This window comes from Hemitrygon akajei, chromosome 21 (assembly GCF_048418815.1).
Source record: "Hemitrygon akajei chromosome 21, sHemAka1.3, whole genome shotgun sequence".
Lineage (NCBI taxonomy): Eukaryota > Metazoa > Chordata > Chondrichthyes > Myliobatiformes > Dasyatidae > Hemitrygon > Hemitrygon akajei.
This window is the reverse complement of record NC_133144.1, coordinates 70,440,727-70,466,215: the sequence shown is the minus strand read 5'-3', so window position 1 is coordinate 70,466,215 and position 25,489 is coordinate 70,440,727. Positions and strand designations below refer to the sequence as shown.

The window sequence follows — 25,489 nt, the reverse complement described above, 5'->3', positions numbered from 1 at the left end:
ATTGTGCCATGTGCATTTTCTAGATGACTATGAATGATTTCTCTCTTGCACAAGAACTATTGTAAATGCATTTTATCAATATTTATTTGTATATTAAACTTAGGTTTTTAAATTGGATTGCTTCAAAAAGAATAATTATCTGAGATGCAATCAAGTTTTATTTTGTTGACAATGGGACAAATTGTCAAAATTCCAACCATGAAAGTGGAGGTGGGTTTATAAAAATTGACAGGTTCTCTACTCTTGTGCTGCAATGTTAATATAGATTAGTCTGTTCAAATCTTACCATTGTTTCTGTAAGTGTTTCCAGCAGATCCTTTTTAATATTTTAAGTCTTTGACTACACCAGGGTGGCCAATCTTTTATATAGCCCTTAAGTAATAAAGGTACTTTAATTCTCGACAACATTTTGAATTGTCTTTCTACAGTGTGCTTTATTATGAGATCTTGTTGATTTCCTCCCAGGAGAATATCAATTCATTGTGAGACCAACAGAGTTGAATAGCAAAAGAAAACTCACCTTGCGTTTGTGCGTGACATAATGGTGTAACTGGTATCTCAAGTTCTGGCAATCCAGGTGTGATCCTTACTTCCTGTGCTGTGTGGGATTTATATGTTCACCTTGTGGATTTCTTCCAGATGCTCTGGTTTCTTCCCAATTTCCAAAGATTGCATGTTGAAGGATAAATGGCCACTATACTGTGAGGGTTAGTTGTGCAATCTGGGAAGAGTTGAGGGGAATATGGGAAGAATAATTGCAGTATTATTGGTAGGTGTTTAAGGATCAATGGGGCTCAGTGCGTAAAGGACCTATTTTCTTCCTGGATTAGACCATTACCATAAGACATAGGAGCAGAGTTAGGCTATTCAGCCTGTCAAGTCCATTCCACCATTTCATCATGGCTGAACCCGGATCCCATTTAACCCCTTACACCTGTCCCCTCACCATATTCCTTGATGCCCTAACCACCTGTTTCAATTCCTGCTTTGAATATACCCACGGACTTGGCCTTCACCACAGTCTGAGACAGAGCATTCTACAGATTCACCACTCTTTGGCTAAAAAAAGAATTCCTCCTTTCTTCTGTTCTTTTAGAATTTTGATGCTGTGCCCTCTAGTTCTGAATACCACCACCAGAGGAAACGTCCTCTCCACATCCACCCTATCTATTCCTTTCAACAATCAGTAGATTTCAATGAGATTACCACTCCACATCTAAATTCCAGTGAGTACAAGCCCAAAGCTGCCAAACGCTTCTCCTATGTTAACCCCTTCATTCCCAGAATCATCCTCATGAACCTCCTCTGGATTCTCTCCAATGACAACTCAATCTTTTTGAGTTATGGGGCCCAAAATTATTGACAAAACTCCAAGTGTGGCCTAACTAGTGTGTTATAAAGCTTCAGCATTGTCTCCTTGTTTTTATGTACTATTCCCATTGAAACAAATGCCAACATTGCACTTGCCTTCTTTACCACAGACTCATCTATCCATACCAGTATCTTTCCTGTAACACCACAGGATTTTATCTTGTTAAGCACCCTTATGTGTGGCACCTTTTCAAATGCCTTCTGGAAAATCTAAGTAAATTTTATCCACTGCCTCTCCTTTGTCCACCCTTCTTGTTACGTCTTCGAAGAATTCTAACAGATTTGTCAAACCAGTTTTCCCTTTACAGAAACCATACTGACTTTGACTTATTTTATCATTAGCCTCCAAGTACCCCGAAAACTCAAACTTAATAATAGATTCCAACACTTTCCCAACCACTGAGGTTAGGCTAAATGGCTCATTGTTTCCTTTCTTATGCCTTCCTCCCTTCTTGAAAGATGGAGTGACATTTGCAATTTTCCAGACCTCCGGGATCCTGCCAGAATCAAGTGATCTTGAAAAACCATGTTCAATGCATCTGTTATTTCTTCAGCAACCTCTCTCAGGACTCTAGGATGTAGTTCACCTGGCCCAGATTGACTATTACTTTTTTCTTTGTAGTAGTAATATTCACTCCTGCTCACTGACACTCATGGACCTCCAGCACACTGCCAGTGTCTTCCACAGTGAAGACATATGCAAAGTGCATCTGCCATTTCTTTGTTCCCCATTACTATCTCACCAGCATAATTTTCCAGCGGTCCAATATCAACTCTCACCTCCCTTTCATTCTTTATATAACTGAAAAATACTTTTAGTATCCTGTTTTACATTATTGGCTAGTTTGCCCTCCTAATTCATCTTTTCCCTTCTTATAGCATTTTTAGTTGCCTTCTGTTGGAATTTAAAAGCTTCCCAGTCATCCAACTTCCCACTCACTTTTGCTACCTTATTTGCACTTGCCATGGTTTTTATGCAGTCTGTAATTTTTCCCTTGTCAACCATGGCTGCCAAGCACTTCCATTTGAGAACTACTGTTTCTATGGGATATACCTATTCTGCATCTTGTGAACTATTCCCAGAAACTTCAGCCGTCATCCCTGCCAGTATTCTCTCCCACCCCACCCCCCCCAATCCACGTGGGTAAGCTCCTTTCTCATGCCTCTTTAATTCCCTTTGTCTTCTGCAGCCTTGGAGTATCACAAACAAGAGAAAATCTGCAGATGCTGGAAATCCAAGCGACACACACAAAATGCTGGAGGAACTCAGCAGGCCAGGCTGCATCTATGGAAAAAAAGTACTGTTGCCGAAGGGTCTTGGCCCAAAACGTCGACTGTACCTTTTTTTCCATAGATGCTGCCTGGCCTGCTGAGTTCCTCCAGCATTTTGTGTATGTTCCCAGTAGCTCCTGTCTATCATCATTTCATTTTCCCTAACAAGCCAAAGGTCATTGAGCTGTGGCTCCAGTTCCCTTACACAGTCTCTAAGGAGCTGCATCTCAATGCACCTTGTGCAGATGTGGCCATTGGGGAGGCTGGTAGTCTCCCGGAAATCCTACATCTGATACCCAGAACAGGACACTGGTTCTGCAGACACAGTCCCTATTCTCTCCAGAGTTAATTCAGGAAAAAAAGAAATGAACTTACCTACTTACCTTGTCTTTGCCTGCCTCACTTAAGCCTGTTGGTCCACTAGTTGGTAAATCTCTTTTATATAACCATATAACAATTACAGCACGGAAACAGGCCATCTTGGCCCTTCTAGTCTATGCAGAATGCTTACTCTCACCTAGTCCCACTGACCCACACTCTGGCCATAGCCCTCCATTCCTTTCCTGTCCATATACCTATCCAATTTTACTTTAATTGACAATACCGAACTTGCCTCTACCACTTCTACTAGAAGCTCGTTCCACACAGCTACCACTCTCTGAGTAAAGAAATTCCCCCTCGTGTTACCCTTAAACTTTTACCCCCAACTCTCAACTCATGTCCTCTTGTTTGAATCTCCCCTACTCTCAATGGAAAAAGCCTATCCACGTCAACTCTATCTATCCCCCCCATAATTTTAAAATATTTAATATATTTTAAAATAATTTATATAGACTGTTTTTAAAGCTCTTCACTGGACCTGTGCAAGAATGTTTCTGATGCGTCTACACAGTAATCCAATCGAAGACTCCCACTGAAAAACTAACTGCTCTTTAAAGCTCTTCACTGGACCTGTGCAGGAATGCTTCTGTTGCGTCTGCACAATACTCCAATCGAAGAATCGTATTAATTTATAAATTGCCCCACCCTCACTAACCCCACATTTACCCTACAACTTCCATTCATCCAAACGTGGGTACAACCCCACACAATAAATACAATAGTTACTGGTACAACATCTATGTGTCGAGCTACAGGAGATGGTCAAGGCTTTCAATGAAAGTTTCTACTGTTTTATCATGGAGAAAACATGAAAATGTTGCAACCTGAGATAGTTGATGGGGTTCTTTTCGAGATGGTCCATGTTACACCTGAAAAGGTGCTAAGGGCTTAAAGTGTATGAAGATAGATAAATCTTTGAAGCCTGACTGGATACATCCCAATGGGAGAAGAAATTTCGGGAGCCCTGTATAAGATATCTACATCATCTTCAGCCACAGCTTAGGAGCCAAAGCCAATATGTGGCTAATGCTGTGCCTTTATGTCAGAATGGCTTCAGTGAAAAACCTGGAGGCAAAGGACCAGTAAGCCTAACATCTATGGCAGCTAAGTTACTGGAGGTGATTCTGAGGGATGAGATATACCTGCTCTTGAAAAGATTAAGGATAGTCAGCAAGGTATGGTTCAGTTGAGCCATGAGGCCTTAGAGTATAGAGTATGATTTTATGATCATGGAATCATCCTGCTTGTTTGCAGTTCCATCATGGTGTGTGTAAAGCCAAAGATGGTTGCACCTATGACAAAGATGGTATGCTGCAGGGATCGGTGCTGGGTCTAACAGTGTTTATAATCTTTTTTTTTTTTTAAACTTTTTTTATTGTTTTCAAATAGTTACAGAATAAATGTGTATGAGAAAAAAAATGTTACCCAGCCCCCCTCCCCTTAACCCCTCCCCCCTAACATCCCTAAAAAAAAAGAAAGAGAAAAAAAAAAAGAAGGAATGCCTGGATATTGGAGGGTCCCCACACGCTCCACGGAGTTCGTAATAACTTTAGTGTATGCATTTATTTCTTTCCCCAAGTAACCAATTATTTCATCTTCGGAGCACCTATATATTTAATCCTGTCTTTTGTAAATAAGGGCGCCAAATTTTCAAAAATGTTTCATATTTATCTCTTAAATTGTAAGTGATTTTTTCAAGTGGAATACAGCCATAAATTTCGTTCTTCCAACGATCTATACTTAGATATGTATCCGATTTCCAAGTCACTGCAATAGCTTTTTTGGCTACTGCCAATGCAATTTTTATAAATTCTTTCTGATATTTATTCAATCTGGATATCGGTTTTATCCCTTCAATATTACCTAGTAAAAGTAATGTTGGGTTGTGTGGAAGTTGTATTCCAATGATTTGTTCCAGTAAAACTCTTAAATTTGTCCAAAAAGGTTGAATTTTAGAGCAAGACCAAGTAGAATGTAAAAAAGTACCAATTTCTTGGTTACATCGAAAACACTGATCAGATAGATTTGGGTTTAATTTGTTTATTTTTTGTGGTGTAATATATAGTTGATGTAAAAAATTGTATTGCACTAATCTTAATCGAACGTTTATTGTATTTGTCATACTCTCAAGACATAGTCTTGACCAGTTTTTTTCTTCAATTTTGATATTCAAATCACTTTCCCATTGTCTTGACTTATGGACTCCTTGTTTAATTGCCTGTTTTTGAATCAAATTATACATACAAGAGATAAATTTTTTAATCTTTCCTTTTTGAATTAAAGTTTCTATTTCATTGGGTTTCGGTAGTAACATTGTTTGACCTAGCTTTTCTCTTAAATAAGCCCTTAGTTGAAAGTAACAAAAAAGAGTGTTGTTTGATACTTTATATTTATTCTTTAATTGATCAAATGGCATTAATATACCTCCTTCAAAACAATCTCCTATATATCTAATCCCTTTTTGAAACCAATTATATAAAAGTTGATTATCCATTGTAAAAGGAATAAGTCTATTTTGGATTAAAGATCTCTTTGCTAATAAGGATTTCTTTGTCTCATCGTCAACATTTATCTTATTCCATAAATCAATCAAATGTTTTAATATAGGAGATTCTTTCTTTTCCCGTATCCATTTAGATTCCCATTTATATATAAAGTCTTCTGGTATGTTTTCTCCTATTTTATCTAGTTCTATTCTGATCCACGCCGGTTTGTCTTTCTCAAAAAAGGATGCAATAAATCTAAGTTGATTTGCTTTATAATAATTCTTAAAATTTGGAAGTTGTAACCCTCCTAGCTCAAATTTCCATGTCAATTTTTCCAACGATATTCTTGACATCTTACCTTTCCAAAGAAACTTCCTCACATATTTATTCAGCTCTTGAAAAAACTTCTGGGGTAATTGTATTGGTAGTGATTGAAATAAGTATTGTAATCTAGGGAATATATTCATTTTTATGGTATTTACTCTACCTACTAATGTTATTGGTAATACCATCCATTTATCAAGATCTTCTTGAATTTTTTTCAATAGTGGTAAATAATTTAATTTGTATATGTTCTTTATATCATTATCGACTCTTATACCTAAATATTTTATACCATTTGCCGGCCATCTAAACTGGGTTATTGATCGACATTGATTATAGTCTCCTTTAGTAAGAGGTAAAATTTCACTTTTGTCCCAATTTATTTTGTAACCTGATACTTTCCCATATTCTTCTAATCTATAGGATAATTTACGCAACGATTGCAATGGGTTTGTTAGATAAAGTAGAACATCATCAGCAAATAAGTTGATCTTGTATTCTTCTTGGTTAACTCTAAAACCCTTAATATCTGGGTCCATTCTGATCAGTTCAGCTAATGGCTCTATCGCCAACACAAATAAAGCAGGTGATAATGGACAACCTTGCCTAGTTGACCTTGTTAACTGAAATGGTGTTGAAATTTGACCATTTGTCACTACTTTAGCTTTGGGATTAGTATTTAAGGTTTTAATCCATTTTATAAAGGATACTCCTAATCCGTATTTTTCCAATACCTTAAATAAAAAATCCCACTCCAATCTATCAAATGCTTTTTCTGCATCTAAAGCAACTGCCACGCTCATTTCCTCCCTCTTCTGTGCTAAATGAATTATACTAAATAAGCGAGTTACATTATCTGCTGATTGTCTATTTTTAATAAATCCTGTTTGATCCATATGTACTAATTTTGGTAAGCATTTAGATAATCTATTAGATAAGATTTTTGCTATTATTTTATAATCAGTATTTAATAAAGAAATCGGTCTATATGATGATGGCTTTAAAGGATCTCTATCTTTTTTTGGCAATACTATTAAAATGGCTGTCGAAAAGGATTCTGGAAGTTTATGCGTTCTTTCCGCTTGGCGTATTAACTCCATAAGAGGAGGAATTAATAAATCTTTAAACTTTTTATAGAATTCAGGCGGAAAACCATCTTCTCCTGGAGATTTATTACTTTGAAGTGATCCTAGGGCTTCTTCGACCTCTTTCAATGTAAAAGGCATATCTAATCCCTTCTGTTCTTCCGTATTTAATTTTGGAAGAGTTATTTGTGATAGAAACCTTTCTATCTTGACATTGTCATTTTGTGATTCTGATTTGTACAACTCAGAGTAAAAATTCTTAAAAGCTTCATTAATTTCTAAAGGTTTATAAGTAATTTTATTTACTCTTGTTCGAATTGCATTTATTGTTTTAGAAGTCTGGTCTGTTTTTAGCTGCCATGCAAGAACTTTATGTGATCTTTCACCTAGTTCATAATATCTTTGTTTAGTTCTCATAATTGCTTTTTCCGTTCGATGTGTTTGGAGCGTATTATATTGTAACTTCTTGTTAATGAGTTGTCTTCGTTTTTCTTCTGTCATATTTCTTTGGGATTCTTTTTCTAATTTCGTAATCTCTTTTTCCAATTGATCTATTTCTATCATATATTCCTTCTTAATTTTAGAAGTATAACTTATTATCTGACCTCTCAAGTATGCCTTCATTGCTTCCCACACTATAAATTTATCATCAACTGAATGTGAATTTATATCTAAAAAGAACTGAATCTGTTTTTTCATAAAATCACAAAAGTCTTGACGTTTTAATAATATTGAATTAAATCTCCACCTATAAACTGATTCCTCTTTATCTGTCATTATCATTGTCATTATTAAAGGAGAGTGATCTGACAGTATTCTTGCTTTATATTCCACATTTTTCACTCTATCTTGAATATTTGTTGATAATAGGAAAAAGTCTATCCTTGAGTATGTTTTATGTCTATTTGAATAAAATGAATAATCTCTTTCTTTTGGATTAATTCTTCTCCATATATCAATCAGATTTAAGTCTTTCATCAATGATAGAGTTAATTTTACTGCTTTTGATTTTGTAACAACCTTTGTTGATCTATCTAAAGCCGGATCTAGACAAAAATTAAAATCTCCACCTATTAATATTTTATCATGTGCGTTGGCCAAATTCAAAAAGACCTCCTGTATGAATTTTACATCATTTTCATTTGGTGCATAAATGTTCACAAGGGTCCATAGTTCTGAAAAAAATTGACAGTGTATAATTAGATATCTCCCCGCCGAATCAATTAATATGTTTTGTATTTTAATTGGTAGATTTTTGTTAACCAAAATTGCAACTCCTCTCGCCTTTGAATTAAATGAAGCTGCAATAACATTTCCAACCCAGTCTCTTTTTAATTTCTGGTGTTCTGTGTCTGTTAAATGAGTTTCTTGTAAAAAAGCTATATCTGTTTTCATTTTTTTAATATATGTTAAAATTCTTTTTCTTTTTACTGGCCCGTTAAGCCCATTAACATTAAAACTTAAAAAGTTTAGTAGATTAGTCATTATTTTTTTTATTATATTATTCCAATCTATAATAATACCTAATCTTTCCACTTTCGTGGTATCTTGGGAAATCTTTATAAAAATCTCCGTGTTGCTATGTGTGTCCCCACCAATCATCCAGGCTAAAAGATAGAAGAAAATTAAAGTATAAAGAAAAAAACAAAATACCCCCCTACTAATGTTGTGGAAAAATAACACATTACCCCCCTCTGCTGTACGGGTCATGGCAACCGCCATGATTACACACGTGAATCCCGCAGTAACCGATCCAAAGCTCCCCAGCCCCCCCGCAACACAAAAACATATATGTATAAGAAGAGAAAAAAAAAAGAAATACCATTCTCATTTAGTATTTCTAAAATTTTGCTCCCCTTTTCTATAATATCCATAAATGTCCATCAATTCTGTTCGTTGGGTCTATCTTCATAGCGAATAGATGGAAGATCTTGTACAAACTCCTCCGCTTTTCGATAATCGGGAAAAAATTTTTTTCCTTCCTCCAAAAAAATTATCAGTGTTGCTGGATGACGCATTGTAAATTTGTAACCCTTTACCCATAAGGCTTTTTTCACTGGGTTAAATTCCTTCTTCCTCTTCAACAGGTTGTAACTTATATCAGGATAAAAAAGGACTGGTTTTCCTGCTATCATCAATGGCCCGTTTCTATTTTTGGCACTTTGGGCAGCAGCCTTCAGGATCTTTTCTTTGTCTTGGTATCGTAAGCATTTTATCAAAATTGATCGTGGGTTTTGATCAGCTCGAGGTCTTGGCCTTAAGGATCTATGAGCCCTTTCGATCTCAATTGGAATTTCTCCTTCCATTTCTAATTTTTCAGGGATCCATTTTTGAAAGAAATTTATTGGGTCTTCTCCTTCTATATCTTCTTTAAGTCCAACAATTTTAATATTATTTCGTCTACTGAAATTTTCAAGCTTATCAATTTGTTCCATAAATTGTTTTCTTTCTGATGCCCAAGCAGCATTTTCATTTTCTATTTTGTCCATTCTTTCAACCATGTCCTCCGTTGTAGTTTCCAAGTCCGTAATTCTTTTTTCCATTTTTTCCTGTCTCTTTGTCATTTTATCAAGCATAATCTCCATTTTGGTCATTTTTTTTTTCGAGTCTTTTTTGATTATTTTTAATGTGTCTAATTTACGCATTATTTGCCTCAAAGTCTTTTCTATATTTCTAGAAGGACTTTTAGCTTCTTCTTCATCTGATCTTTCCGAGACACTTGACTCTCCCTCCGATTCACTGTCACTTTCAGTTGCAGTGGTAGCTGGGCTTTGTAGTTCTTGTTGCTCCCGTTTGCGCATGCTCCGTCCTTCGGGTTTGCGCAATTCACGATGACCCTTCCCTTTAGGAATGGCCATTGTTGCCGCGGTCTCTTGTTCCGCCTCGCCGGTGGCACAACGTACCTGAGACCGCGGTTCCTCGGCAGACGTGGGCCCCGCTCTTGTTCCAACTTGCGTAATCTTCCCGGTATTAGTTTTCTTCATCTTCCTTCTTTGAGGCATTGCTTGACACAGTCCGGAGTAGTTTATAAGTAACTTTTAGAAGATACTGACTAACTTTTCTTCATTTAGACATTAATTTATTAACTTTTTACGGGAGAGCTGGGTTCCAGCGTCTCGATCCTACGTCATCACGTGACGTCCCCTCACAGTGTTTATAATCTTTTGATAATGTGGTAAACTGGATCAGCAAATTTGCAGATGATGGCAAGATTGGGGGTGTAGTAGATAGTGAGGAAGGCTATCAAAACTTGCAATGGGATCTAGACTGGCTGGGAAAATACCAAATGGAATTTAATGCAGAGAAGTGTGAGGCATTGCACTTTGCCAGTACAAATCAGGGTGAAGGGTGAAACATTTAGGGGGAATTTGAGGGGAAACTTAATATAGAGGGTAGTTCAAGTGTGGAATGAGCTGCCAGCAGAAGTGGCGGATATGGATTCAATTGGAACATTTAAGAGAAGTTTGGATAGGTACATCAATTGGGGGGGGGGGGGGAGGTTTGGAGGGCTATTGTCCAAGTGCAGCCAGCTGGGTTTAGGCAGAAAACCAGGTCAACATAAATAGATGAGCTAAAGGGCCCCTCTGTGCTCCAGTAGTGTATGATATCCTCTGATTTTCTCTGCACCTTTTCCAGTCAAATAACAGCTTTTCTACAGCAGGGTGACCAAGACTGAACACAATTTTCCAAATGTGGCCTCTCCAATGTCTTGTACAACTGCAGCAGAACATCCCAGCTTCCATACTCAGTGTCCTGGCTGATGAAGGCCAGTGTGCCAAAAGCCACCTTCACCAACCTGTCTGTGACATTACATTCAGAGAATCCTTTCATTTGTACCTAGGTCCCTTTGTTTCACAAGAATCCCCATGGCCCTACTGTTCATTGTGAAAGTCTTACATGATCAATCGTAAGATGTGATTTCCCATGCACAACTGACTATCTGCTGTCTTTCCAAGTGCATGTATATTTCATCATCGGACTCCCCTTCCACAGGTATTTGGAGAAGGAAGTCAGAGAAGCAGAACGGGAGTGCGGCAGGAGCCATTTTGATTTTTTTCTTATTCTCATCGGAGTTAAGAGAGGCAGGACTGCGCAGGCGTGTGACGTCGGGCAGTGAAGCTGGAAAGATTTTAAAAGGTCACAGCCTTAAACAGTGGGCAGCAGAGTGAGCCAGGAGCAGAGTGTAGGCTTAAAGGCTTTGGCTGAACGGGCTTAGGAGGAAGCGGGCAAGGCAAGGTAGGTTTAGGTTTCACTTTTTCCTGTTATTTGTGGAAAGGGGAAGTATGAGTGTGAGGGCAGCTTGTTGTTCTGGGTGTCGGATGTGGGAGGTCCTGGAGTCTCCTAGCCTCCCAGACGTCCATATCTGCACCAGAAGCGCTGAGCTGCAGCTCCTAAGGGACCGTGTTAGGGAACTGCAGCTGCAGCTCGATGACTTTCGTCTGATCAGGGAGAGTGAGGAGTTGATAGAGAGGAGTTACAGGCAGGTGGTCACACTGGGGCCACGGCATACAAGGAAGCAAAAATTAGTGGGAAGACAGAGGATTGGGAAGTTTTTAGAAGTTTACAAAAGGTAACGAAGAAGGTCATTAAGAGGGAAAAGATGAACTATGAAAGGAAGCTAGCAAATAATATCAAAGAGGATACTAAAACAGCTGTAGTGATGTGGACTACAAATTACAACAGGAAATAATAAAGGCTTGCCAGAAGGGCAGTGTTATGAAAATTGTAGGGGATTTTAACATGCAAGTGGATTGGGAAAATCAGGTCGGCACTGGATCTCAAGAGAGGGAATTTGTAGAATGTCTACGAGATGGCTTTTTAGAACAGCTTGTTGTTGAGCCCACTAGGGGATCGGCTGTACTGGATTGGGTATTGTGTAATGAACCAGAGGTGATTAGAGAGATGGAAGTGAAGGAACCCTTAGGAGACAGTGATCATAACATGATTGAGTTCACTGTGAGTTTTGAGAAAGGGAGGCCGAAATCCGATGTGTCAGTATTTCAGTGGAGTAAAGGAAATTACAGTGGCATGAGAGAGGAACTGGCCAAGGTTGACTGGAAAGGGACACTAGCGGGAAGGACGGCAGAGCAGTAGTGGCTGGAGTTTATGCAAGAAGTGAGAAAGGTGCAAGACAGATATATTCCAAAGAAGAAGAAATTTTCGAATGGAAAAAGGATGCAACCGTGGCTGACAAGAGAAGTCAAAGCCAAAGTAAAAGCAAAGCAGAGGGCATACAAGGAAGCAAAAATTAGTGGGAAGACAGAGGATTGGGAAGTTTTTAAAAGTTTACAAAAGGAAACTAAGAAGGTCATTAAGAGGGAAAAGATGAACTATGAAAGGAAGCTAGCAAATAATATAAAAGAGAATACTAAAAGCTTTTTCAAGTATATAAAGAGTAAAAGACAGGTGAGGGTAGATATAGGACCGATAGAAAATGATGCTGGAGAAATTGTAATGGGAGATAAGGAGATGGCAGAGGAACTGAATGAGTATTTTGCATCAGTCTTCACTGAGGAAGACATCAGCAATATACTGGACATTCAAGGGTGTCAGGGAAGTGAAATATGTGCAGTCACAATTACGACAGAGAAAGTACTCAGGAAGCTGAATAGTCTAAGGGTAGGTAAATCTCCTGGACCAGATAGAATGCACCCTCGTGTTCTGAAGGAAGTAGCTGTGGAGATTGCGGAGGCATTAGCAATGATCTTTCAAAACTCGATAGATTCTGGTCTGGTTCCGGAGGATTGTAAGATTGCAAATGTCACTCCGCTATTTAAGAAGGGGGCAAGGAAGCAAAAAGGAAATTATAGACCTGTTAGCTTGACATCGGTGGTTGGGAAGTTGTTGGAGTCGATTGTCAAGGATGAGGTTACGGAGTACCTGGAGGCATATGACAAGATAGGCAGAACTCAGCATGGTTTCCTTAATGGAAAATCCTGCCTGACAAACCTAGTGCAATTTTTTGAGGAAATTACAAGTAGACTAGACAAGGAAGATGCAGTGGATGTTGTGTATTTGGATCCACAAGGTGCCGCACATGAGGCTGCTAAAGAAGTTAACAGCCCATGGAATTACGGGAAAGTTACATACGTGGATAGAGCGTTGGTTGATTGGCAGAAAAAAGAGAGTGGGAATAAAGGGATCCCATTCTGGTTGGCTGCTGGTTAACAGTGGTGTTCTACAGGGGTCCGTGTTGAGGCTGCTTTTTACGTTGTATATCAACGATTTGTATTATGGAATAGATGGCTTTGTGGCTAAGTTTGCTGATAATACAAAGATAGGTGAGGAAACAGAGAGTCTGCAGAGAGACTTGGATAGATTGGGGAAATGGGCAAAGAAGTGGCAAATGAATTACAATGTTGGAAAGTGTACGGTCATGCACTTTGGTAGAAGAAATAAAAGGGCAGACTATTATTTAAATGGGAGAGAATTCAAAGTTTTGAGATGCAACGAGACTTGGGAGTCCTCATGCAGGATACCCTTAAGGTTAACCTCCAGGTTGAATCGGTGGTGACGAAGGCGAATGCAATGTTGGCATTCATTTCTAAAGGAATAGAGTATAGGAGCAGGGATGTGATGTTGAGGCTCTATAAGGCTCTGGTAAGACCTCACTTGAAGTACTGTGCGCAGTTTTGGGCTCCTTATTTAAGAAGGGATGTGCTGATTTTGGAGAGGGTTCAAAGAAGATTCACTAGAATGATTCTGGAAATGAGAGGGTTAATATACGAGGAACATTTGACCGCTCTTGGACTGTACTCCTTGGAGTTTAGTAGAATGAGGGGGGACCTCATTCAAACATTTCAAATGTTGAAAGGCATGGACAGAGTGGATGTAGCAAAGTTGTTTCCTATGGTGGGGGAGTCTAGTACGAGAGGACATGACTTGAGGATTGCAGGGCGCCCATTCAGAACAAAGATGCGAAAAAGTTTTTTCAGCCAGAGGGTGGTAAATCTATGGAATTTGTTGCCATGGGCGGCAGTGGAAGCCTAGTCATTGGGTGTATAGAAGGCAGAGATTGATAGGTATTTGAGTAGTCAGGGCATCAAAGGTTATGGTGAGAAGGCAGGGGAATGGGACTAAAGGGGAGATTGGATCAGCTCATGATGAAATGGCAGAGCAAACTCGATGGGCCGATGGCTGACTTCTGCTCCTTTGTCTTATGGTATTAGGCTTGGAGGTTTATAGTTAAAGATTTTATTTTCTGCCCTGAAATGAAGGCAGAATATTAGCTACTATACATCAAGGTCTTGTAGTACTTTAGCCTTTGCTAACGATGATGCATATTATCTTAGCCAGGGTTCCTGCAGTTTCTTCAGCAGCTTCCTGTGGTTTTCTTGGATGTACCTGATCAGGTCCTGGAGACTTTAATCTACCTTCATTTATTATTCTTGTATCTCCTATCTTATTCATCATATAGGGTTATCTTGTGGTAATTCCTTTCTTGACCCCCCCCTCATTGTCTCATCATCCCAGTGTTTTTCAGTATCCTAACTTTTATATGCCTTTGTATTTTGATTCCTATGATGATTGGCAACTAATCCAGTTATCTTTCATATGTTGAAATGTTTATTTGTGCAAGTGGTCTAAAGATGAGCCAGTGAACATATAGGAACATTTCTTCACATTTCTTGTTCTGTGGGTTGGGAGATATTTCTGTTGAAACGCCTTTCCTTGAAGCATGGTTCATTTCTTTCTTTTCTGTTAGCAAAACGTTAATCATAAACAAAATAATTGTTCCTCCCTTGCTGAATTTCCTAGGTGTTTTTTTTTGCCCTTTCCTCCTTTACAGAATGCGAAGATACCTAGTTGTCAAAATAACACCATACATATACTCTCTCCTCCTCCTGTCTTTTCTACTAACTCTTTCACTGTCTTTCCATCCTCCCTCTGCACATGGTACCACTAAAGCCTGATGTGACTGATGAGGCAAGTGAAGCACTTGAGGCTGATGTAGATGTGTATGATGATGATGACGATGATGATGTTGAGTTGACTCTTCCCTCTGACAATGAAGATGAGTATGAGCCTGAACTACTTTTAATGCCTGCAAATCAACCAGTTAACCAGCCAATTCTGGCTGCAGCTCAGTCTTTGCATCGAGAAGCAAGAAAATGGTCTAGTAAGGTACTCTTTAGTTTTTCCCAGTAGCACTGAGTTCGTTTGCATATGATCTTAAAAAGCATTAGCCCACTTGCACCACTGCAAATCCTTGCTGGATTTTGAGAGCCTGAAGTAAAATGTTTGTCTGCATTCTTGAAGAACTGAAATTGGCTTCACATGGTTCGTCATCAAGGTTAGCGGTTAAAGTTGACTTTGATGCATTTGGAAGAATTTTTATTCACTGGCTAACTGATTACATTAAGATCTCCATTGCTAGCTGTGTACATTGCAGTTTCTCTATTGCCTGTGAAGCCATAGATGAGTTTCTGAATGAGTTTCAGATTGTAAATATTGTAATCTTTTTAAAGTTATTTCAATTGTCTGTGCGGTTTCTTCAGGGGATACTACTGAGATCAATTATTAAGAAAAATGGACATGGTCTAGCAGTAACTGTTAAAGGAAGACTGTCTGCAGAAATGTCTTTTAAAAATGGTCTTATGATAACTTGGGTTCAATTTTGCTAGATTTTCCACCCAAACACAATGTTTGCAGCCAAAGAAAATCCTGTTTGTTTGTGAGCTGCTTTGAGTTCAAGATCAGTATTAAAGCTTTCCCCAATTTTTAAAATGTAGTCCCTCAGGGTTTAATCATACCAAGTTCAATTTAATTCCAATTAACTGAAATAAACGACTTCAAACTTTTTCATTTTTTCAAATATCCATTTATGAGTAAAACTGTCAATGATAATGCCTTAAGTGACCATTATGATGATTGGAATTATGAGATCGAATATGAAATTCCTTCAGACTTGAGCTGTCATGAACACATTATCAGTTACCCAGCACAAAAAATAGTAAAAGGAAGTTTACTTTCCTGCTTTATTACTAGAATTATCTAACTATAATAATTATACTTACAACTGTAGGATAATACAGCGTGGAGACAGGCCCTGCAGCCTAACTGGTCCATGCCAACTACAGCATCCTCCCTGCTAGTCCCAGTTGCCCACATTCAGCCCATAACCCTCCAAGTCCTCCACTCCATGTACCTATCTGAATTACTCTTACATGTTGCAGCTGTACCTGCCTCAAACACTTCCTCTGGCAGCTCATTCCAGGTACTCACTACCCTCCATGTAAATAAGTTGCCTCAGATATCTTATAAATTCTTCCCCTCTTGTAACTGTGCCCTCTAATTTTATCCATACCCCTTATGATTTTATAAACTTTGATATCACCACTTATTCTCTTCTGCTCCAAAGAATAAAAGAAGCAGTGGCCAACTTCTCCCTACAACTTGGGTCCTCTAGTTCAAGCAGCATCCTAGTAAATCCCATCTACACTTGACAATATCTTTCCCATTACAGTGATCAAAACTGTACACAATATTGCATGTGCAGTCTCACTTGGAATATTGTGTACAGTTTTAGTCACAGCTTGGATAACTGCAACATAGTGTCCCTACTCTTAAACTCAGTGCCCTTACTGATGAAGACCAACGTGCTAAGCACCTTCGTTACCACCCTGTTTACTTGTGCAGCTGCTTTCAAGTGAAATGTGCGTATGTACTCCCAGGTCCCTTCGTTCCATGACATTCAGCACTGCCCTGACATTCACTGTTATAGTTCCAACCCTTGCTTTTTTTTAAATTAGTAAACACTGAGGAGAATCATCTCCAACTATTTTCACCAGCTCCACACATAGGCAGCCCAGACTGTCTTTAAGAGAACCTAGTCTCTCTCTAGTCACCCATTTAATATAATGAAGAACCTCTTGGGATTGCCTTTAACCCTGCCTCATCTCATAACCCTGTTTTGCCCTCCTGATTTCCCTCTTAAGCCTGCTTTAAAACTTTTTTTTATCTTTGTTGTGGGATTCATTCATACCCACCTGCCAAAAAGCAATGTATGCTTTCTTCTTCATTACCAAAGCCTCTCTCATCAGCCAGGGTTCCCTGAACTTAGTGTGGCTACCCTTTACCCTATGGGAGCATGCAACCTCTGGACTCTTGATACAACTCTTTTAAAAGCCTCCTATTTAGCAACTGTTCCTTTGCCTTTAAATAGAGTGACTCAGTTGATCCCAGCTAGATCCTGCCTGATGCCCTTAAAGTTAGCCTTGTTCCAGTTCAAGACTTGTGGACCATTTCTAAGTTTTTCCATAACAACTTTAAAGCTAACAGAATTATGATCAATGGACCCAAAGGGCTTCCCAACTGTCACTTCAGTCACTTGGCCCAACTTGTTCCTTCGGAGGAGGTCCAGTATTGCTCCTTCTCAAGTAGTTTCTCCATACATTGTGTTCAAGATAGTTTTCTCACATATTGCATAATATTCAGCCATCTAGGGCCATTTTCAGTCTGTGTGTCCCAGTCAATACTGGGAACATTGAAATCTCCCACTAGCACTGCCCCAGTATTCTCACAACCACGTGCAATCTTGTCCATAAGACACAGCAGCAGAATTAGGCCATCTGGCCCATCCAGTCTGCTCTGCCAGTCAATCATGGTTGATCCTTTTTTCCTCCTCCTCAACCCCAGTTCCTGCCCTTCTCCCCTTAACAGTTCATGCTATGTCCAATCAAGAACCTATCAATCTCTGCCTTAAATGCACCCAACAACCTGGACTCCACAGCTGCATGTGGCATCAAATTCCACAAATTCACCAGCCTTTGGCTAAAGAAATTTCTCTGCATCTGTTTTGAAAGGGCACCCCTCTATCCTGAGGCTGTGTCTTCTTGTCCTAGACTCTCCCACCATGGGAAACATACTTTACATATCAAAGGACTTTTCCACAAGTTCCCACTGACTACTGGGGTGTTTATAATCTAGCCCTAGCCAAGTTGACCATCCCCTTATTTCCAAATTCTACCAAATGGCCTTGTTAGATGGTCCCTCAAAAATCTCCTATAAGCACTGCTGTAATGTCCTATCTTATTGAAAAGTTAACACCACCTCCACCTTACCTATACCTTTCATGTCGAAAACTTTGATATCCTGGACCATTGAGCTGCCAGTCCTGCCCTTCTCTCAGTCACAATTCTGTTATGGACACAATATCCCAGTCCCAAAAGCTGGGGTTCCCAGCCTTTTTTATGCCAATGGGCCAATAGTATTAAGCAAGGGGTCTATGGACCCCAGGTCGGGAACTTCTGTCCTAAAGGCAGTCCACACCCTCTGTTCAGACCATTGGGTGTGCCTAAGCTTACCCATTAAGCTATGTACAGTGAAATAGATGAAATTTAATGCAGTGGTCCTATATGCTCTTTTACGGTGAACATGGCTACCTTGAATGCTAGGCTTACATGCTGTGGTTGCTACCCTTATCTTCTCACTGACTTTGTTCTTTTGAGCTCACTCCTCTGCCAATCTAGGTGGAACTCTCCTGGTGGAAAAAGCATATTGCCCCCCCCCCCCCCCCCCAGGTTCAAGTGCAACATGTCCCTCTTTTATAGGCTACCTTTGCCCCAGAATAGATCTGAACGGTCCAGGATCTGTATCTGTGTCTCCTGCACCAGGTGTTTAGCTACACATTCATCTGGCCAGTCTTTCTATTCTTGGATTCACAAGTGCATGGCACTGGGTGTAATCAGGGGATCATTACCCTTTTAATTTCATACTTTTTTCCCTTTAGTCATTCTGAAGGACCTCATCTCTTGTTCTGCCTGTATTGTTTTGTACCAACCTCTGGCTGTTCAACATTCCTCTTGAGAATTGTCTGTAGCCAGTCAGAGATATCCTTGACTGGCATCTGGGAGGCAATGCACTATTCTGGAGTCTTTTCTGCAGTCACAGGCTCTTCTCTGTCTCTTTCGATATTCAGTCTCCTACCACTGTCACCCTGTCTAACTCTCTGAGCCTCAGCCAATTACAGTGCCAGACATCTGTTTACCACCACCACCACCACTAACCCCTCCCAAAGGTATCCAGGGGCTTTTCAGCTTGAGTCTAGCTCCTTATTTATTAGCTCCTGTTAATTCTCCAATTAACTATCAATTTGCAAATATGTTTTTTTGAATCACATTAAATAAAACTTACCAGCTGGTCCCAATACTACCTCCATTTATGCTTTCACACCTCTCGCTCCAAGTACCAGCTCACCCTTCATTGTTAATTATTATCAACTTCTCCATTACTCCTTTACATGCGAGCCTAAAGACATTGTGCCAAATGGGTTTGAGAAGACATTTTGCTCATGCTTCCTCCTGTGGAGGCTGCTGGACCATTACATTGGTGAGCTGGAGTGGGCCACAAATGCCAACCAGTCCTTGGGCAGTGGAATCTTAAGACTCCAGCCACACAATAATCATACTATCAGATCATTTCTTCTAAATATCTTTATAGTCTGAAATATTTTAAAAGATGTTTTAAGACATAAAAACATGAATGCTTACTGAAACATATTTAACTAATATTAATTGAAAATAAAGTTTAACAAAAATGCCTTACTTACCTGTTCAGTGAAAGTTGTTCTCTCTTTCCACTGCGTAGGGCTGTGCTAGATGTACCTGTTATGGATGGCATAAAGTTGAGGAGCCAGATAGGGGGTGCCTGCATCTGACCTCCAGCATATTCTGTGCTTTAGGGCAAAGGTTCAGAATGTGATCATGTGCCCACTGTGGCACATAGCAGTGACCTCCAGGAGCCACCAGTCAGCCATCAGCATCATCTAGCAAAGAGACACAAGTAATGCTAATGCAAACAGAAAACATTGAGAAATGGATAGACCATTTATGCCTCTGTGTGAATGGTTTTAGTGTTTAGATTGGTAGTTTCCAAGTGGTTTTAGTGGGAACTGAAGATTGCATTTCATATCGGATTGTTTTAATACCTTTATTGTGGTGAAACTATTCCCAAAGGGATATTTAATCCCCAATATCTCATTCTTTGTTGCCAGTATGAAGAAAAAAGATGTTAGAATTCTTCCACTCTGACCAGAATGCCCATTTTATCCAAAGAAGCCACTATACTAAATGATATTGGCTGTATTGTACTTCATTCATTGTTAGCTGAATAAATTTCCCCGATTACAATCTAGTCCAATCCCAAGTCACTTTTAGCTTAGCAGAAATGACCGTAAACCCAGCAGAACAGTTGGTTAAGGCCCAAATAAATGCACAGTCCCTCTGTTTGATCTGGGTGGCCACTTTTTTCATTTCCTTGTATAACTTCAGTATATCAAAGAAGAAAAAACTCAGTTTCTGTGCAGAAAAGGCTTATTGGGATTTCTGTAAAACAATCTAAAGCATGTTTAAAATTTAAGTGCCTCAGTACTTTAACTATGACAGAGATGCTAGAGAAATGAGGCCAATTATAATGATTTACTCTTATTATTTAGTTGAAACAAAGTGAGCATTATACTGTGCAACCCATTTTATTCTTAAAATTTTTGCTCTTCAAAAATACATAATAGACATTCTTCCTTTTTAGAATGCGGCCCTACTAACAAGAACAATGTGTCATTGAATGAAGTTTATCATTTTGTTCTGTATTTAATCTGGATTAACTGTATGTGACTTTACAGTGCTAGAAGCTTTTGATAGCATGTGTCCATTACTGCTTTTAACTAACATTCCAGCAGTGTCTTGCAGTTCCTTGGAATGCTCACTTGAACTCTGATTTTGGATCATGTCCTTGCACATCATTTGTTTGCTGTGTGACACTTTATATAATGTTGGAATTTTTTTTTGATTATCATTTACCTTTAGTAATAACAATGATTGACATGTTAAAACAGTTAAACTAAGAAACAGGAATTGAAGGATTTGGGTGTAACTGTAAAGTGTAAGTAGGGCATTTCTACTGTAAATTTAAAAAAAAACACATTATCGATCTAAGACTAGTCCTTTCATATCAATAGCATTTAAGTAGAAAGTTTATTTTAAGTTTTTTAAATTTTCATTTGCATGAGTTTGCAACCATTGTTTTTTTTTTTACCAACATTAAGTTGTAAGGCAGAAGCTTATTTTCTCCATTTAGTTTGATAAATAGTTAATTGATATGCACTGGAAAAGAACTTTAAGACTGATAAGATGGTAAAGAATATTTGACTAATCAGTAGTTTTGGAAAATACTAATCGTACCTTTAAAAGAAGCAAATAATGTGATTCAGTTCATTTTTCACGTACAAGTTTAAGTAGGGTTAGGCTGATAGGCATTCTTATTGAAAAGAAAATGAATGTTTTGGAATCATGATGGCAAATTTAGGGAACAGGATCCATGGCGCAACAACAGGTTAACAATGGCTAATTAGTAAATTTGCAGATTACATGAACGTTGGCAGAGTTGTGAATATTGTGGAATGTTGTGAAATGATACAGTAGGATATAGATCAGTTGAAAAATAAGCAGAAAAATGACAGTTTAATGTGGACAAGTGTGAAGTGTTACAATATGGGAGGTCGAATGTCTGAGGAAATTAAACAGTAAATGGCAGGATTCTTGTGGGCATTGATGCACAGAAGGACCTTGGTGGGATCAGTAAGTCTGTAGTTCATTAAAAGTGGTAACACAAGAGAATAGGCTGAAGTCAGTGAATAACCTGCTTGCCTTCAGCAGTCACGGTTTTGAGTATAATAGTTGACAAATCAAAATACAGCTGCTTAAAATGTTGGACAGGCCACATTTGGAGTGTTCTGTGCAATTCTCATCACCACAATGCAGGAAGAATGTGGAGGCTTTAGAGAGGGTGCAGAAGACATTCACCAGTATGCTGCCTGGATTAGTGTATTCACAGTAAGGGGAAGCTGGACAAATTTGGATTATTTTCTCTGGAGGATCAGAAGCTAATGGGCATCCTGATGATAGCATTATAAAATCATGGGAGGCCTAGCGTAGATAGTCAGAGTCCTTATTCCCAGTGTGGGAATGTCAAATACCAAATGCATAGATTTAAGATGAGTGGGGAATGAGTTTTAGAGGATATGTACAAGGTAAGTCTTGTTTTTATTTTACACAGAATGCACTGTCAGGTGGTGGAAAAATTAAGACTGGCACATAGGCAGGAGATGGAGGAATATAGACCATGTGTAAGCATATGCGATTAAAGTAAATTGATATCATGTTCGGACAGACGTTGTGGGCCAAAGGGCCTGTTCTTGTGCTGTACAGGTCTATGTGCAAACTCTTCTCCCGTATCTAGGAAGAGGAGAGTATTCCAGGAGACTTATTGAAATACTGGTGGGAAATTAGGGTTTTTAAAATGCCTGGATAAATAGTTCACTGTCTTGAAAGCCTTTAGAGAAAGATTTAAGAAGTATAAGTGAGGTTTGCTTTCTTGTTAACAATCTCACATGAGCTGACGTATGCCCCATTTAGTTTTGAGTTCTATGTAATAGTTGTTGAAAGGACCACTGGAAGCTTTGAAGAAGTAAGTTTTTAGATTTTTGTGGAAGGTCAAATTCGTTTGTACACTGCCATTAGCCTGCATTATTCCACTTCGCATCAACCTCAGTTTCTCTCACCTGAGGACTCTTGCTAGAAATATAACTGACTCAAATGTTGAACCACACACCAAAAAGATACATTGGATCATTCTTTCCCCCATTTGGAATTTGCTGGATAAACACAAATAAGATCTGTCACTGAATTTTTTTGTAACTCTGAATAGGATAATTTTGGCATTTGATTCTTGTTGTTTACACCACCTGATATCAGAATCTACTTGTGATCATCATCCTCTAATTTACCAAGAAGTTCAGTGTGACCCCACCTAAAGACCACTGAATTATAAGTGACTGATATAGCTTTAATGTATCAATTTCCTGTTAGATTCAGAAGGAGAATGCACATTTCACTTCCTGCTGTAAGCCTGGGTAACTATTTACTGGCCACATCAAGATAAGTGGAACTGAACTGAAAGTCAAATCCATGACTAACTGGTCTCTACTGCTCATAATTCCTTATCTATGCGGAGATATAGAGCTAATTTTATTTATACATGCAGCTTTCAGATGTATGATAAAAATTGAATTATTTCTCATTATACATCGATTTAAAAAAAATAACATCTGCAATTTTACCATGGTTATAGCTATCTAATTCTATCATTTTTGTTACTATATCTATACCTATTGGGGTGAACGTGCTTTGCAGTGAAGGTATTTTTGAGCTGGCACATTTAAATGCAGCTGAATGTACTTTGGTTTTAAGTTAATTTCAAATAGGATTGAAATTATCAGTAGGTAGTTTTGTCCCTGAAGGTTATGCTATTGAAAGCTTGGCTTAGAATGTTTTTTTAATCTTTGAGCACTGAAGGTTATTTTTAAAATTGTGGATTTAAAGTGCCCTTTAAATGGGTAATACCAGCCTGGAAAATTGTACCAAAAAAATGAATGATTGCTTATTTCTGACAATAAAAATAAGTTTTAAATTCCCAAATGGCTTTTATAGGATAGGACTGTGAACTGGTTGAGGAAATTGTATAAAATGTAATGATTGAGGCTATGTACTTAATTTTTCAAAACAAAAGATCTGGCAAATGTTTAATTGTCATTTTGTTCATCAGGGTAATGACATCATCGGTGCTGCTAAGAGGATGGCCTTGTTGATGGCAGAAATGTCTCGGCTGGTGCGTGGTGGGAGTGGAAACAAACGTGCTCTTATTCACTGTGCTAAGGACATAGCCAAGGCATCCGATGAAGTGACAAGACTGGCAAAAGAGGTTGCCAAGCAATGTACCGATAAGCGAATCAGAACTAATCTCCTTCAGGTATACTAAATTAACTCTGAAAGATGGAAAGTATTGGGATAAGATTTATTTCATCCATAGGAACAACATATTTTGAAATACCTCTTTTGTATGTTCAGATTATCCAAGTTCTATAGGAAGAATTTGACAAAGAAACTTTTATCAAGCTTTTCCAATAATTAAACTTTACAGAAAAACAGGATTGTGGGTTTTGGAGTCATTCTCATTTTCTAAGGTGGGAAGAATTCAATCGTGACCATGTCCACAGTACAAGACAAAAGCAAACAAATTGAAGTTCAGTAATGTATAGTTTTCCTGCTGCTCATGTACTTTATTTGGTTAATCACAGGTGTGTGAACGTATTCCAACTATCAGCACACAACTTAAAATTCTCTCCACTGTCAAAGCTACAATGTTAGGGAGGACCAACATTAGTGAGGAAGAATCTGAGCAGGTGAGATCTTTTAATCAATTACTGAAATGATGGTGAAGTTCAAATTAACCTGGAGACTGCAAACAAACTACTGGAGGACCTCAGCTGCTCAAGTGGCATCTGTTAAGACAAAGGAATAATTGATGTCATGAGCAATTATTTTGCCTCCACAGATGTTGCTTCTGTGCTTAGAACTCCTCCAGTAGTTCTTAGCTTCAAACTAACAGGAAAGTTTGTTTTGCACTGCTGTAGTGGCATTGACACCACTACTAGTTAATATTTAAGATCTCTTAACACTACGAATTTTAGTTTGATTTTATTTATAACTTTAAGTGGTATGTGTGTTCCTGACATGAAGCAGGCACTATGAAAATACAGTCTGCTGCTGAGAAAGGAAACAATTAGGATGCATTAGGAGCAATGGACACAATAGACGACCCCAACAGATTCGCAGGTGAAGTGTTGTCTCACCTGGAAGGACTGTTTGGGGCCCTGAATGGAGGTGAGAGAGATGGTGAATGTGTAGCACTTAGGCCACTTGCAGGGATAAGTGCCTGGAGGGGGATTAGTGGGGAGGGGAGGTAAAGATATGTTTAGTAGTAGGATCCCTTTGAAGATGGCAGAAGTTGTGGGGGGATAATGTGTTGGATGCAGAAGGGATGGTATGTAGGGACTCTTATCACTGTGGCGGGAAGAAGGGGTAAATGGAGATGTGGGTGAGGGCAGCATCAATAGTAGAAGGAGGGAAATACTATTCTTTAAAGGAAGAGGACATCTCTGATGTCCTGGAATGGAGTCCTGGGCCCTTTTCCTATGGTCCACTCTCTTCTCATCAGATTCCTTCTTCTCCAGTTCTTGACCTTTCCCACCTCATCCATCACCTTCCTACTAGCCTCTTTCCTCCCCTCCCCACCACCTTTTTATTCTGGTGTCTTCCCCTTCCTTCTCAGTCCTAAAGAGGGGTCTCGGCCCGAAGTGTCGACTGTTTACTCTTTTTCCATAGAAAACTGGATCTGCTGAGTTCCTCCAGCATTTTTTTTTTGTCTCTGTGTGTGATTTTTTTATTATTTCTATAAAGTCGCCTCTCATTTTTCTGCATTGTAAGAAATAAAAACATAGCCTGGTCAATCGCTTCCTATAATTTGGGCTCTCTAGTCCTGACGACATGGTCATAAATCTTCTTTGCACTCTTTCCAGTATAGCTACATCTTTCCTATAATAGGGTGACCAGAACTGTACACAGTACTCCCAAGACTTACACAACTGCAACACAATGTCCCAACTCCTGTACTCAGTACCCTGACTGAAGACCTATGTGCTAATCACCTTTTTCATAACCTTGCCTACCTGTG

General features: G+C 38.9%; 1 protein-coding gene across 2 annotated transcripts in view; it reads left to right on the top strand.

Moving 5' to 3' along the window:
• Positions 1 to 25,489, top strand: part of LOC140714433 (vinculin) — a 306,627-nt gene that overhangs the window by 273,277 nt on the left and 7,861 nt on the right. The window contains exons 19-21 of one of the 2 annotated variants that reach the window (XM_073025728.1): positions 14,828 to 15,043; positions 23,522 to 23,725; positions 24,054 to 24,158. In XM_073025728.1, coding sequence (XP_072881829.1) covers positions 14,828 to 15,043; positions 23,522 to 23,725; positions 24,054 to 24,158 — 525 coding nt within the window. The remainder of the gene's footprint in view (positions 1 to 14,827; positions 15,044 to 23,521; positions 23,726 to 24,053; positions 24,159 to 25,489) is intronic. The other variant, XM_073025729.1, reaches the window with a different exon arrangement.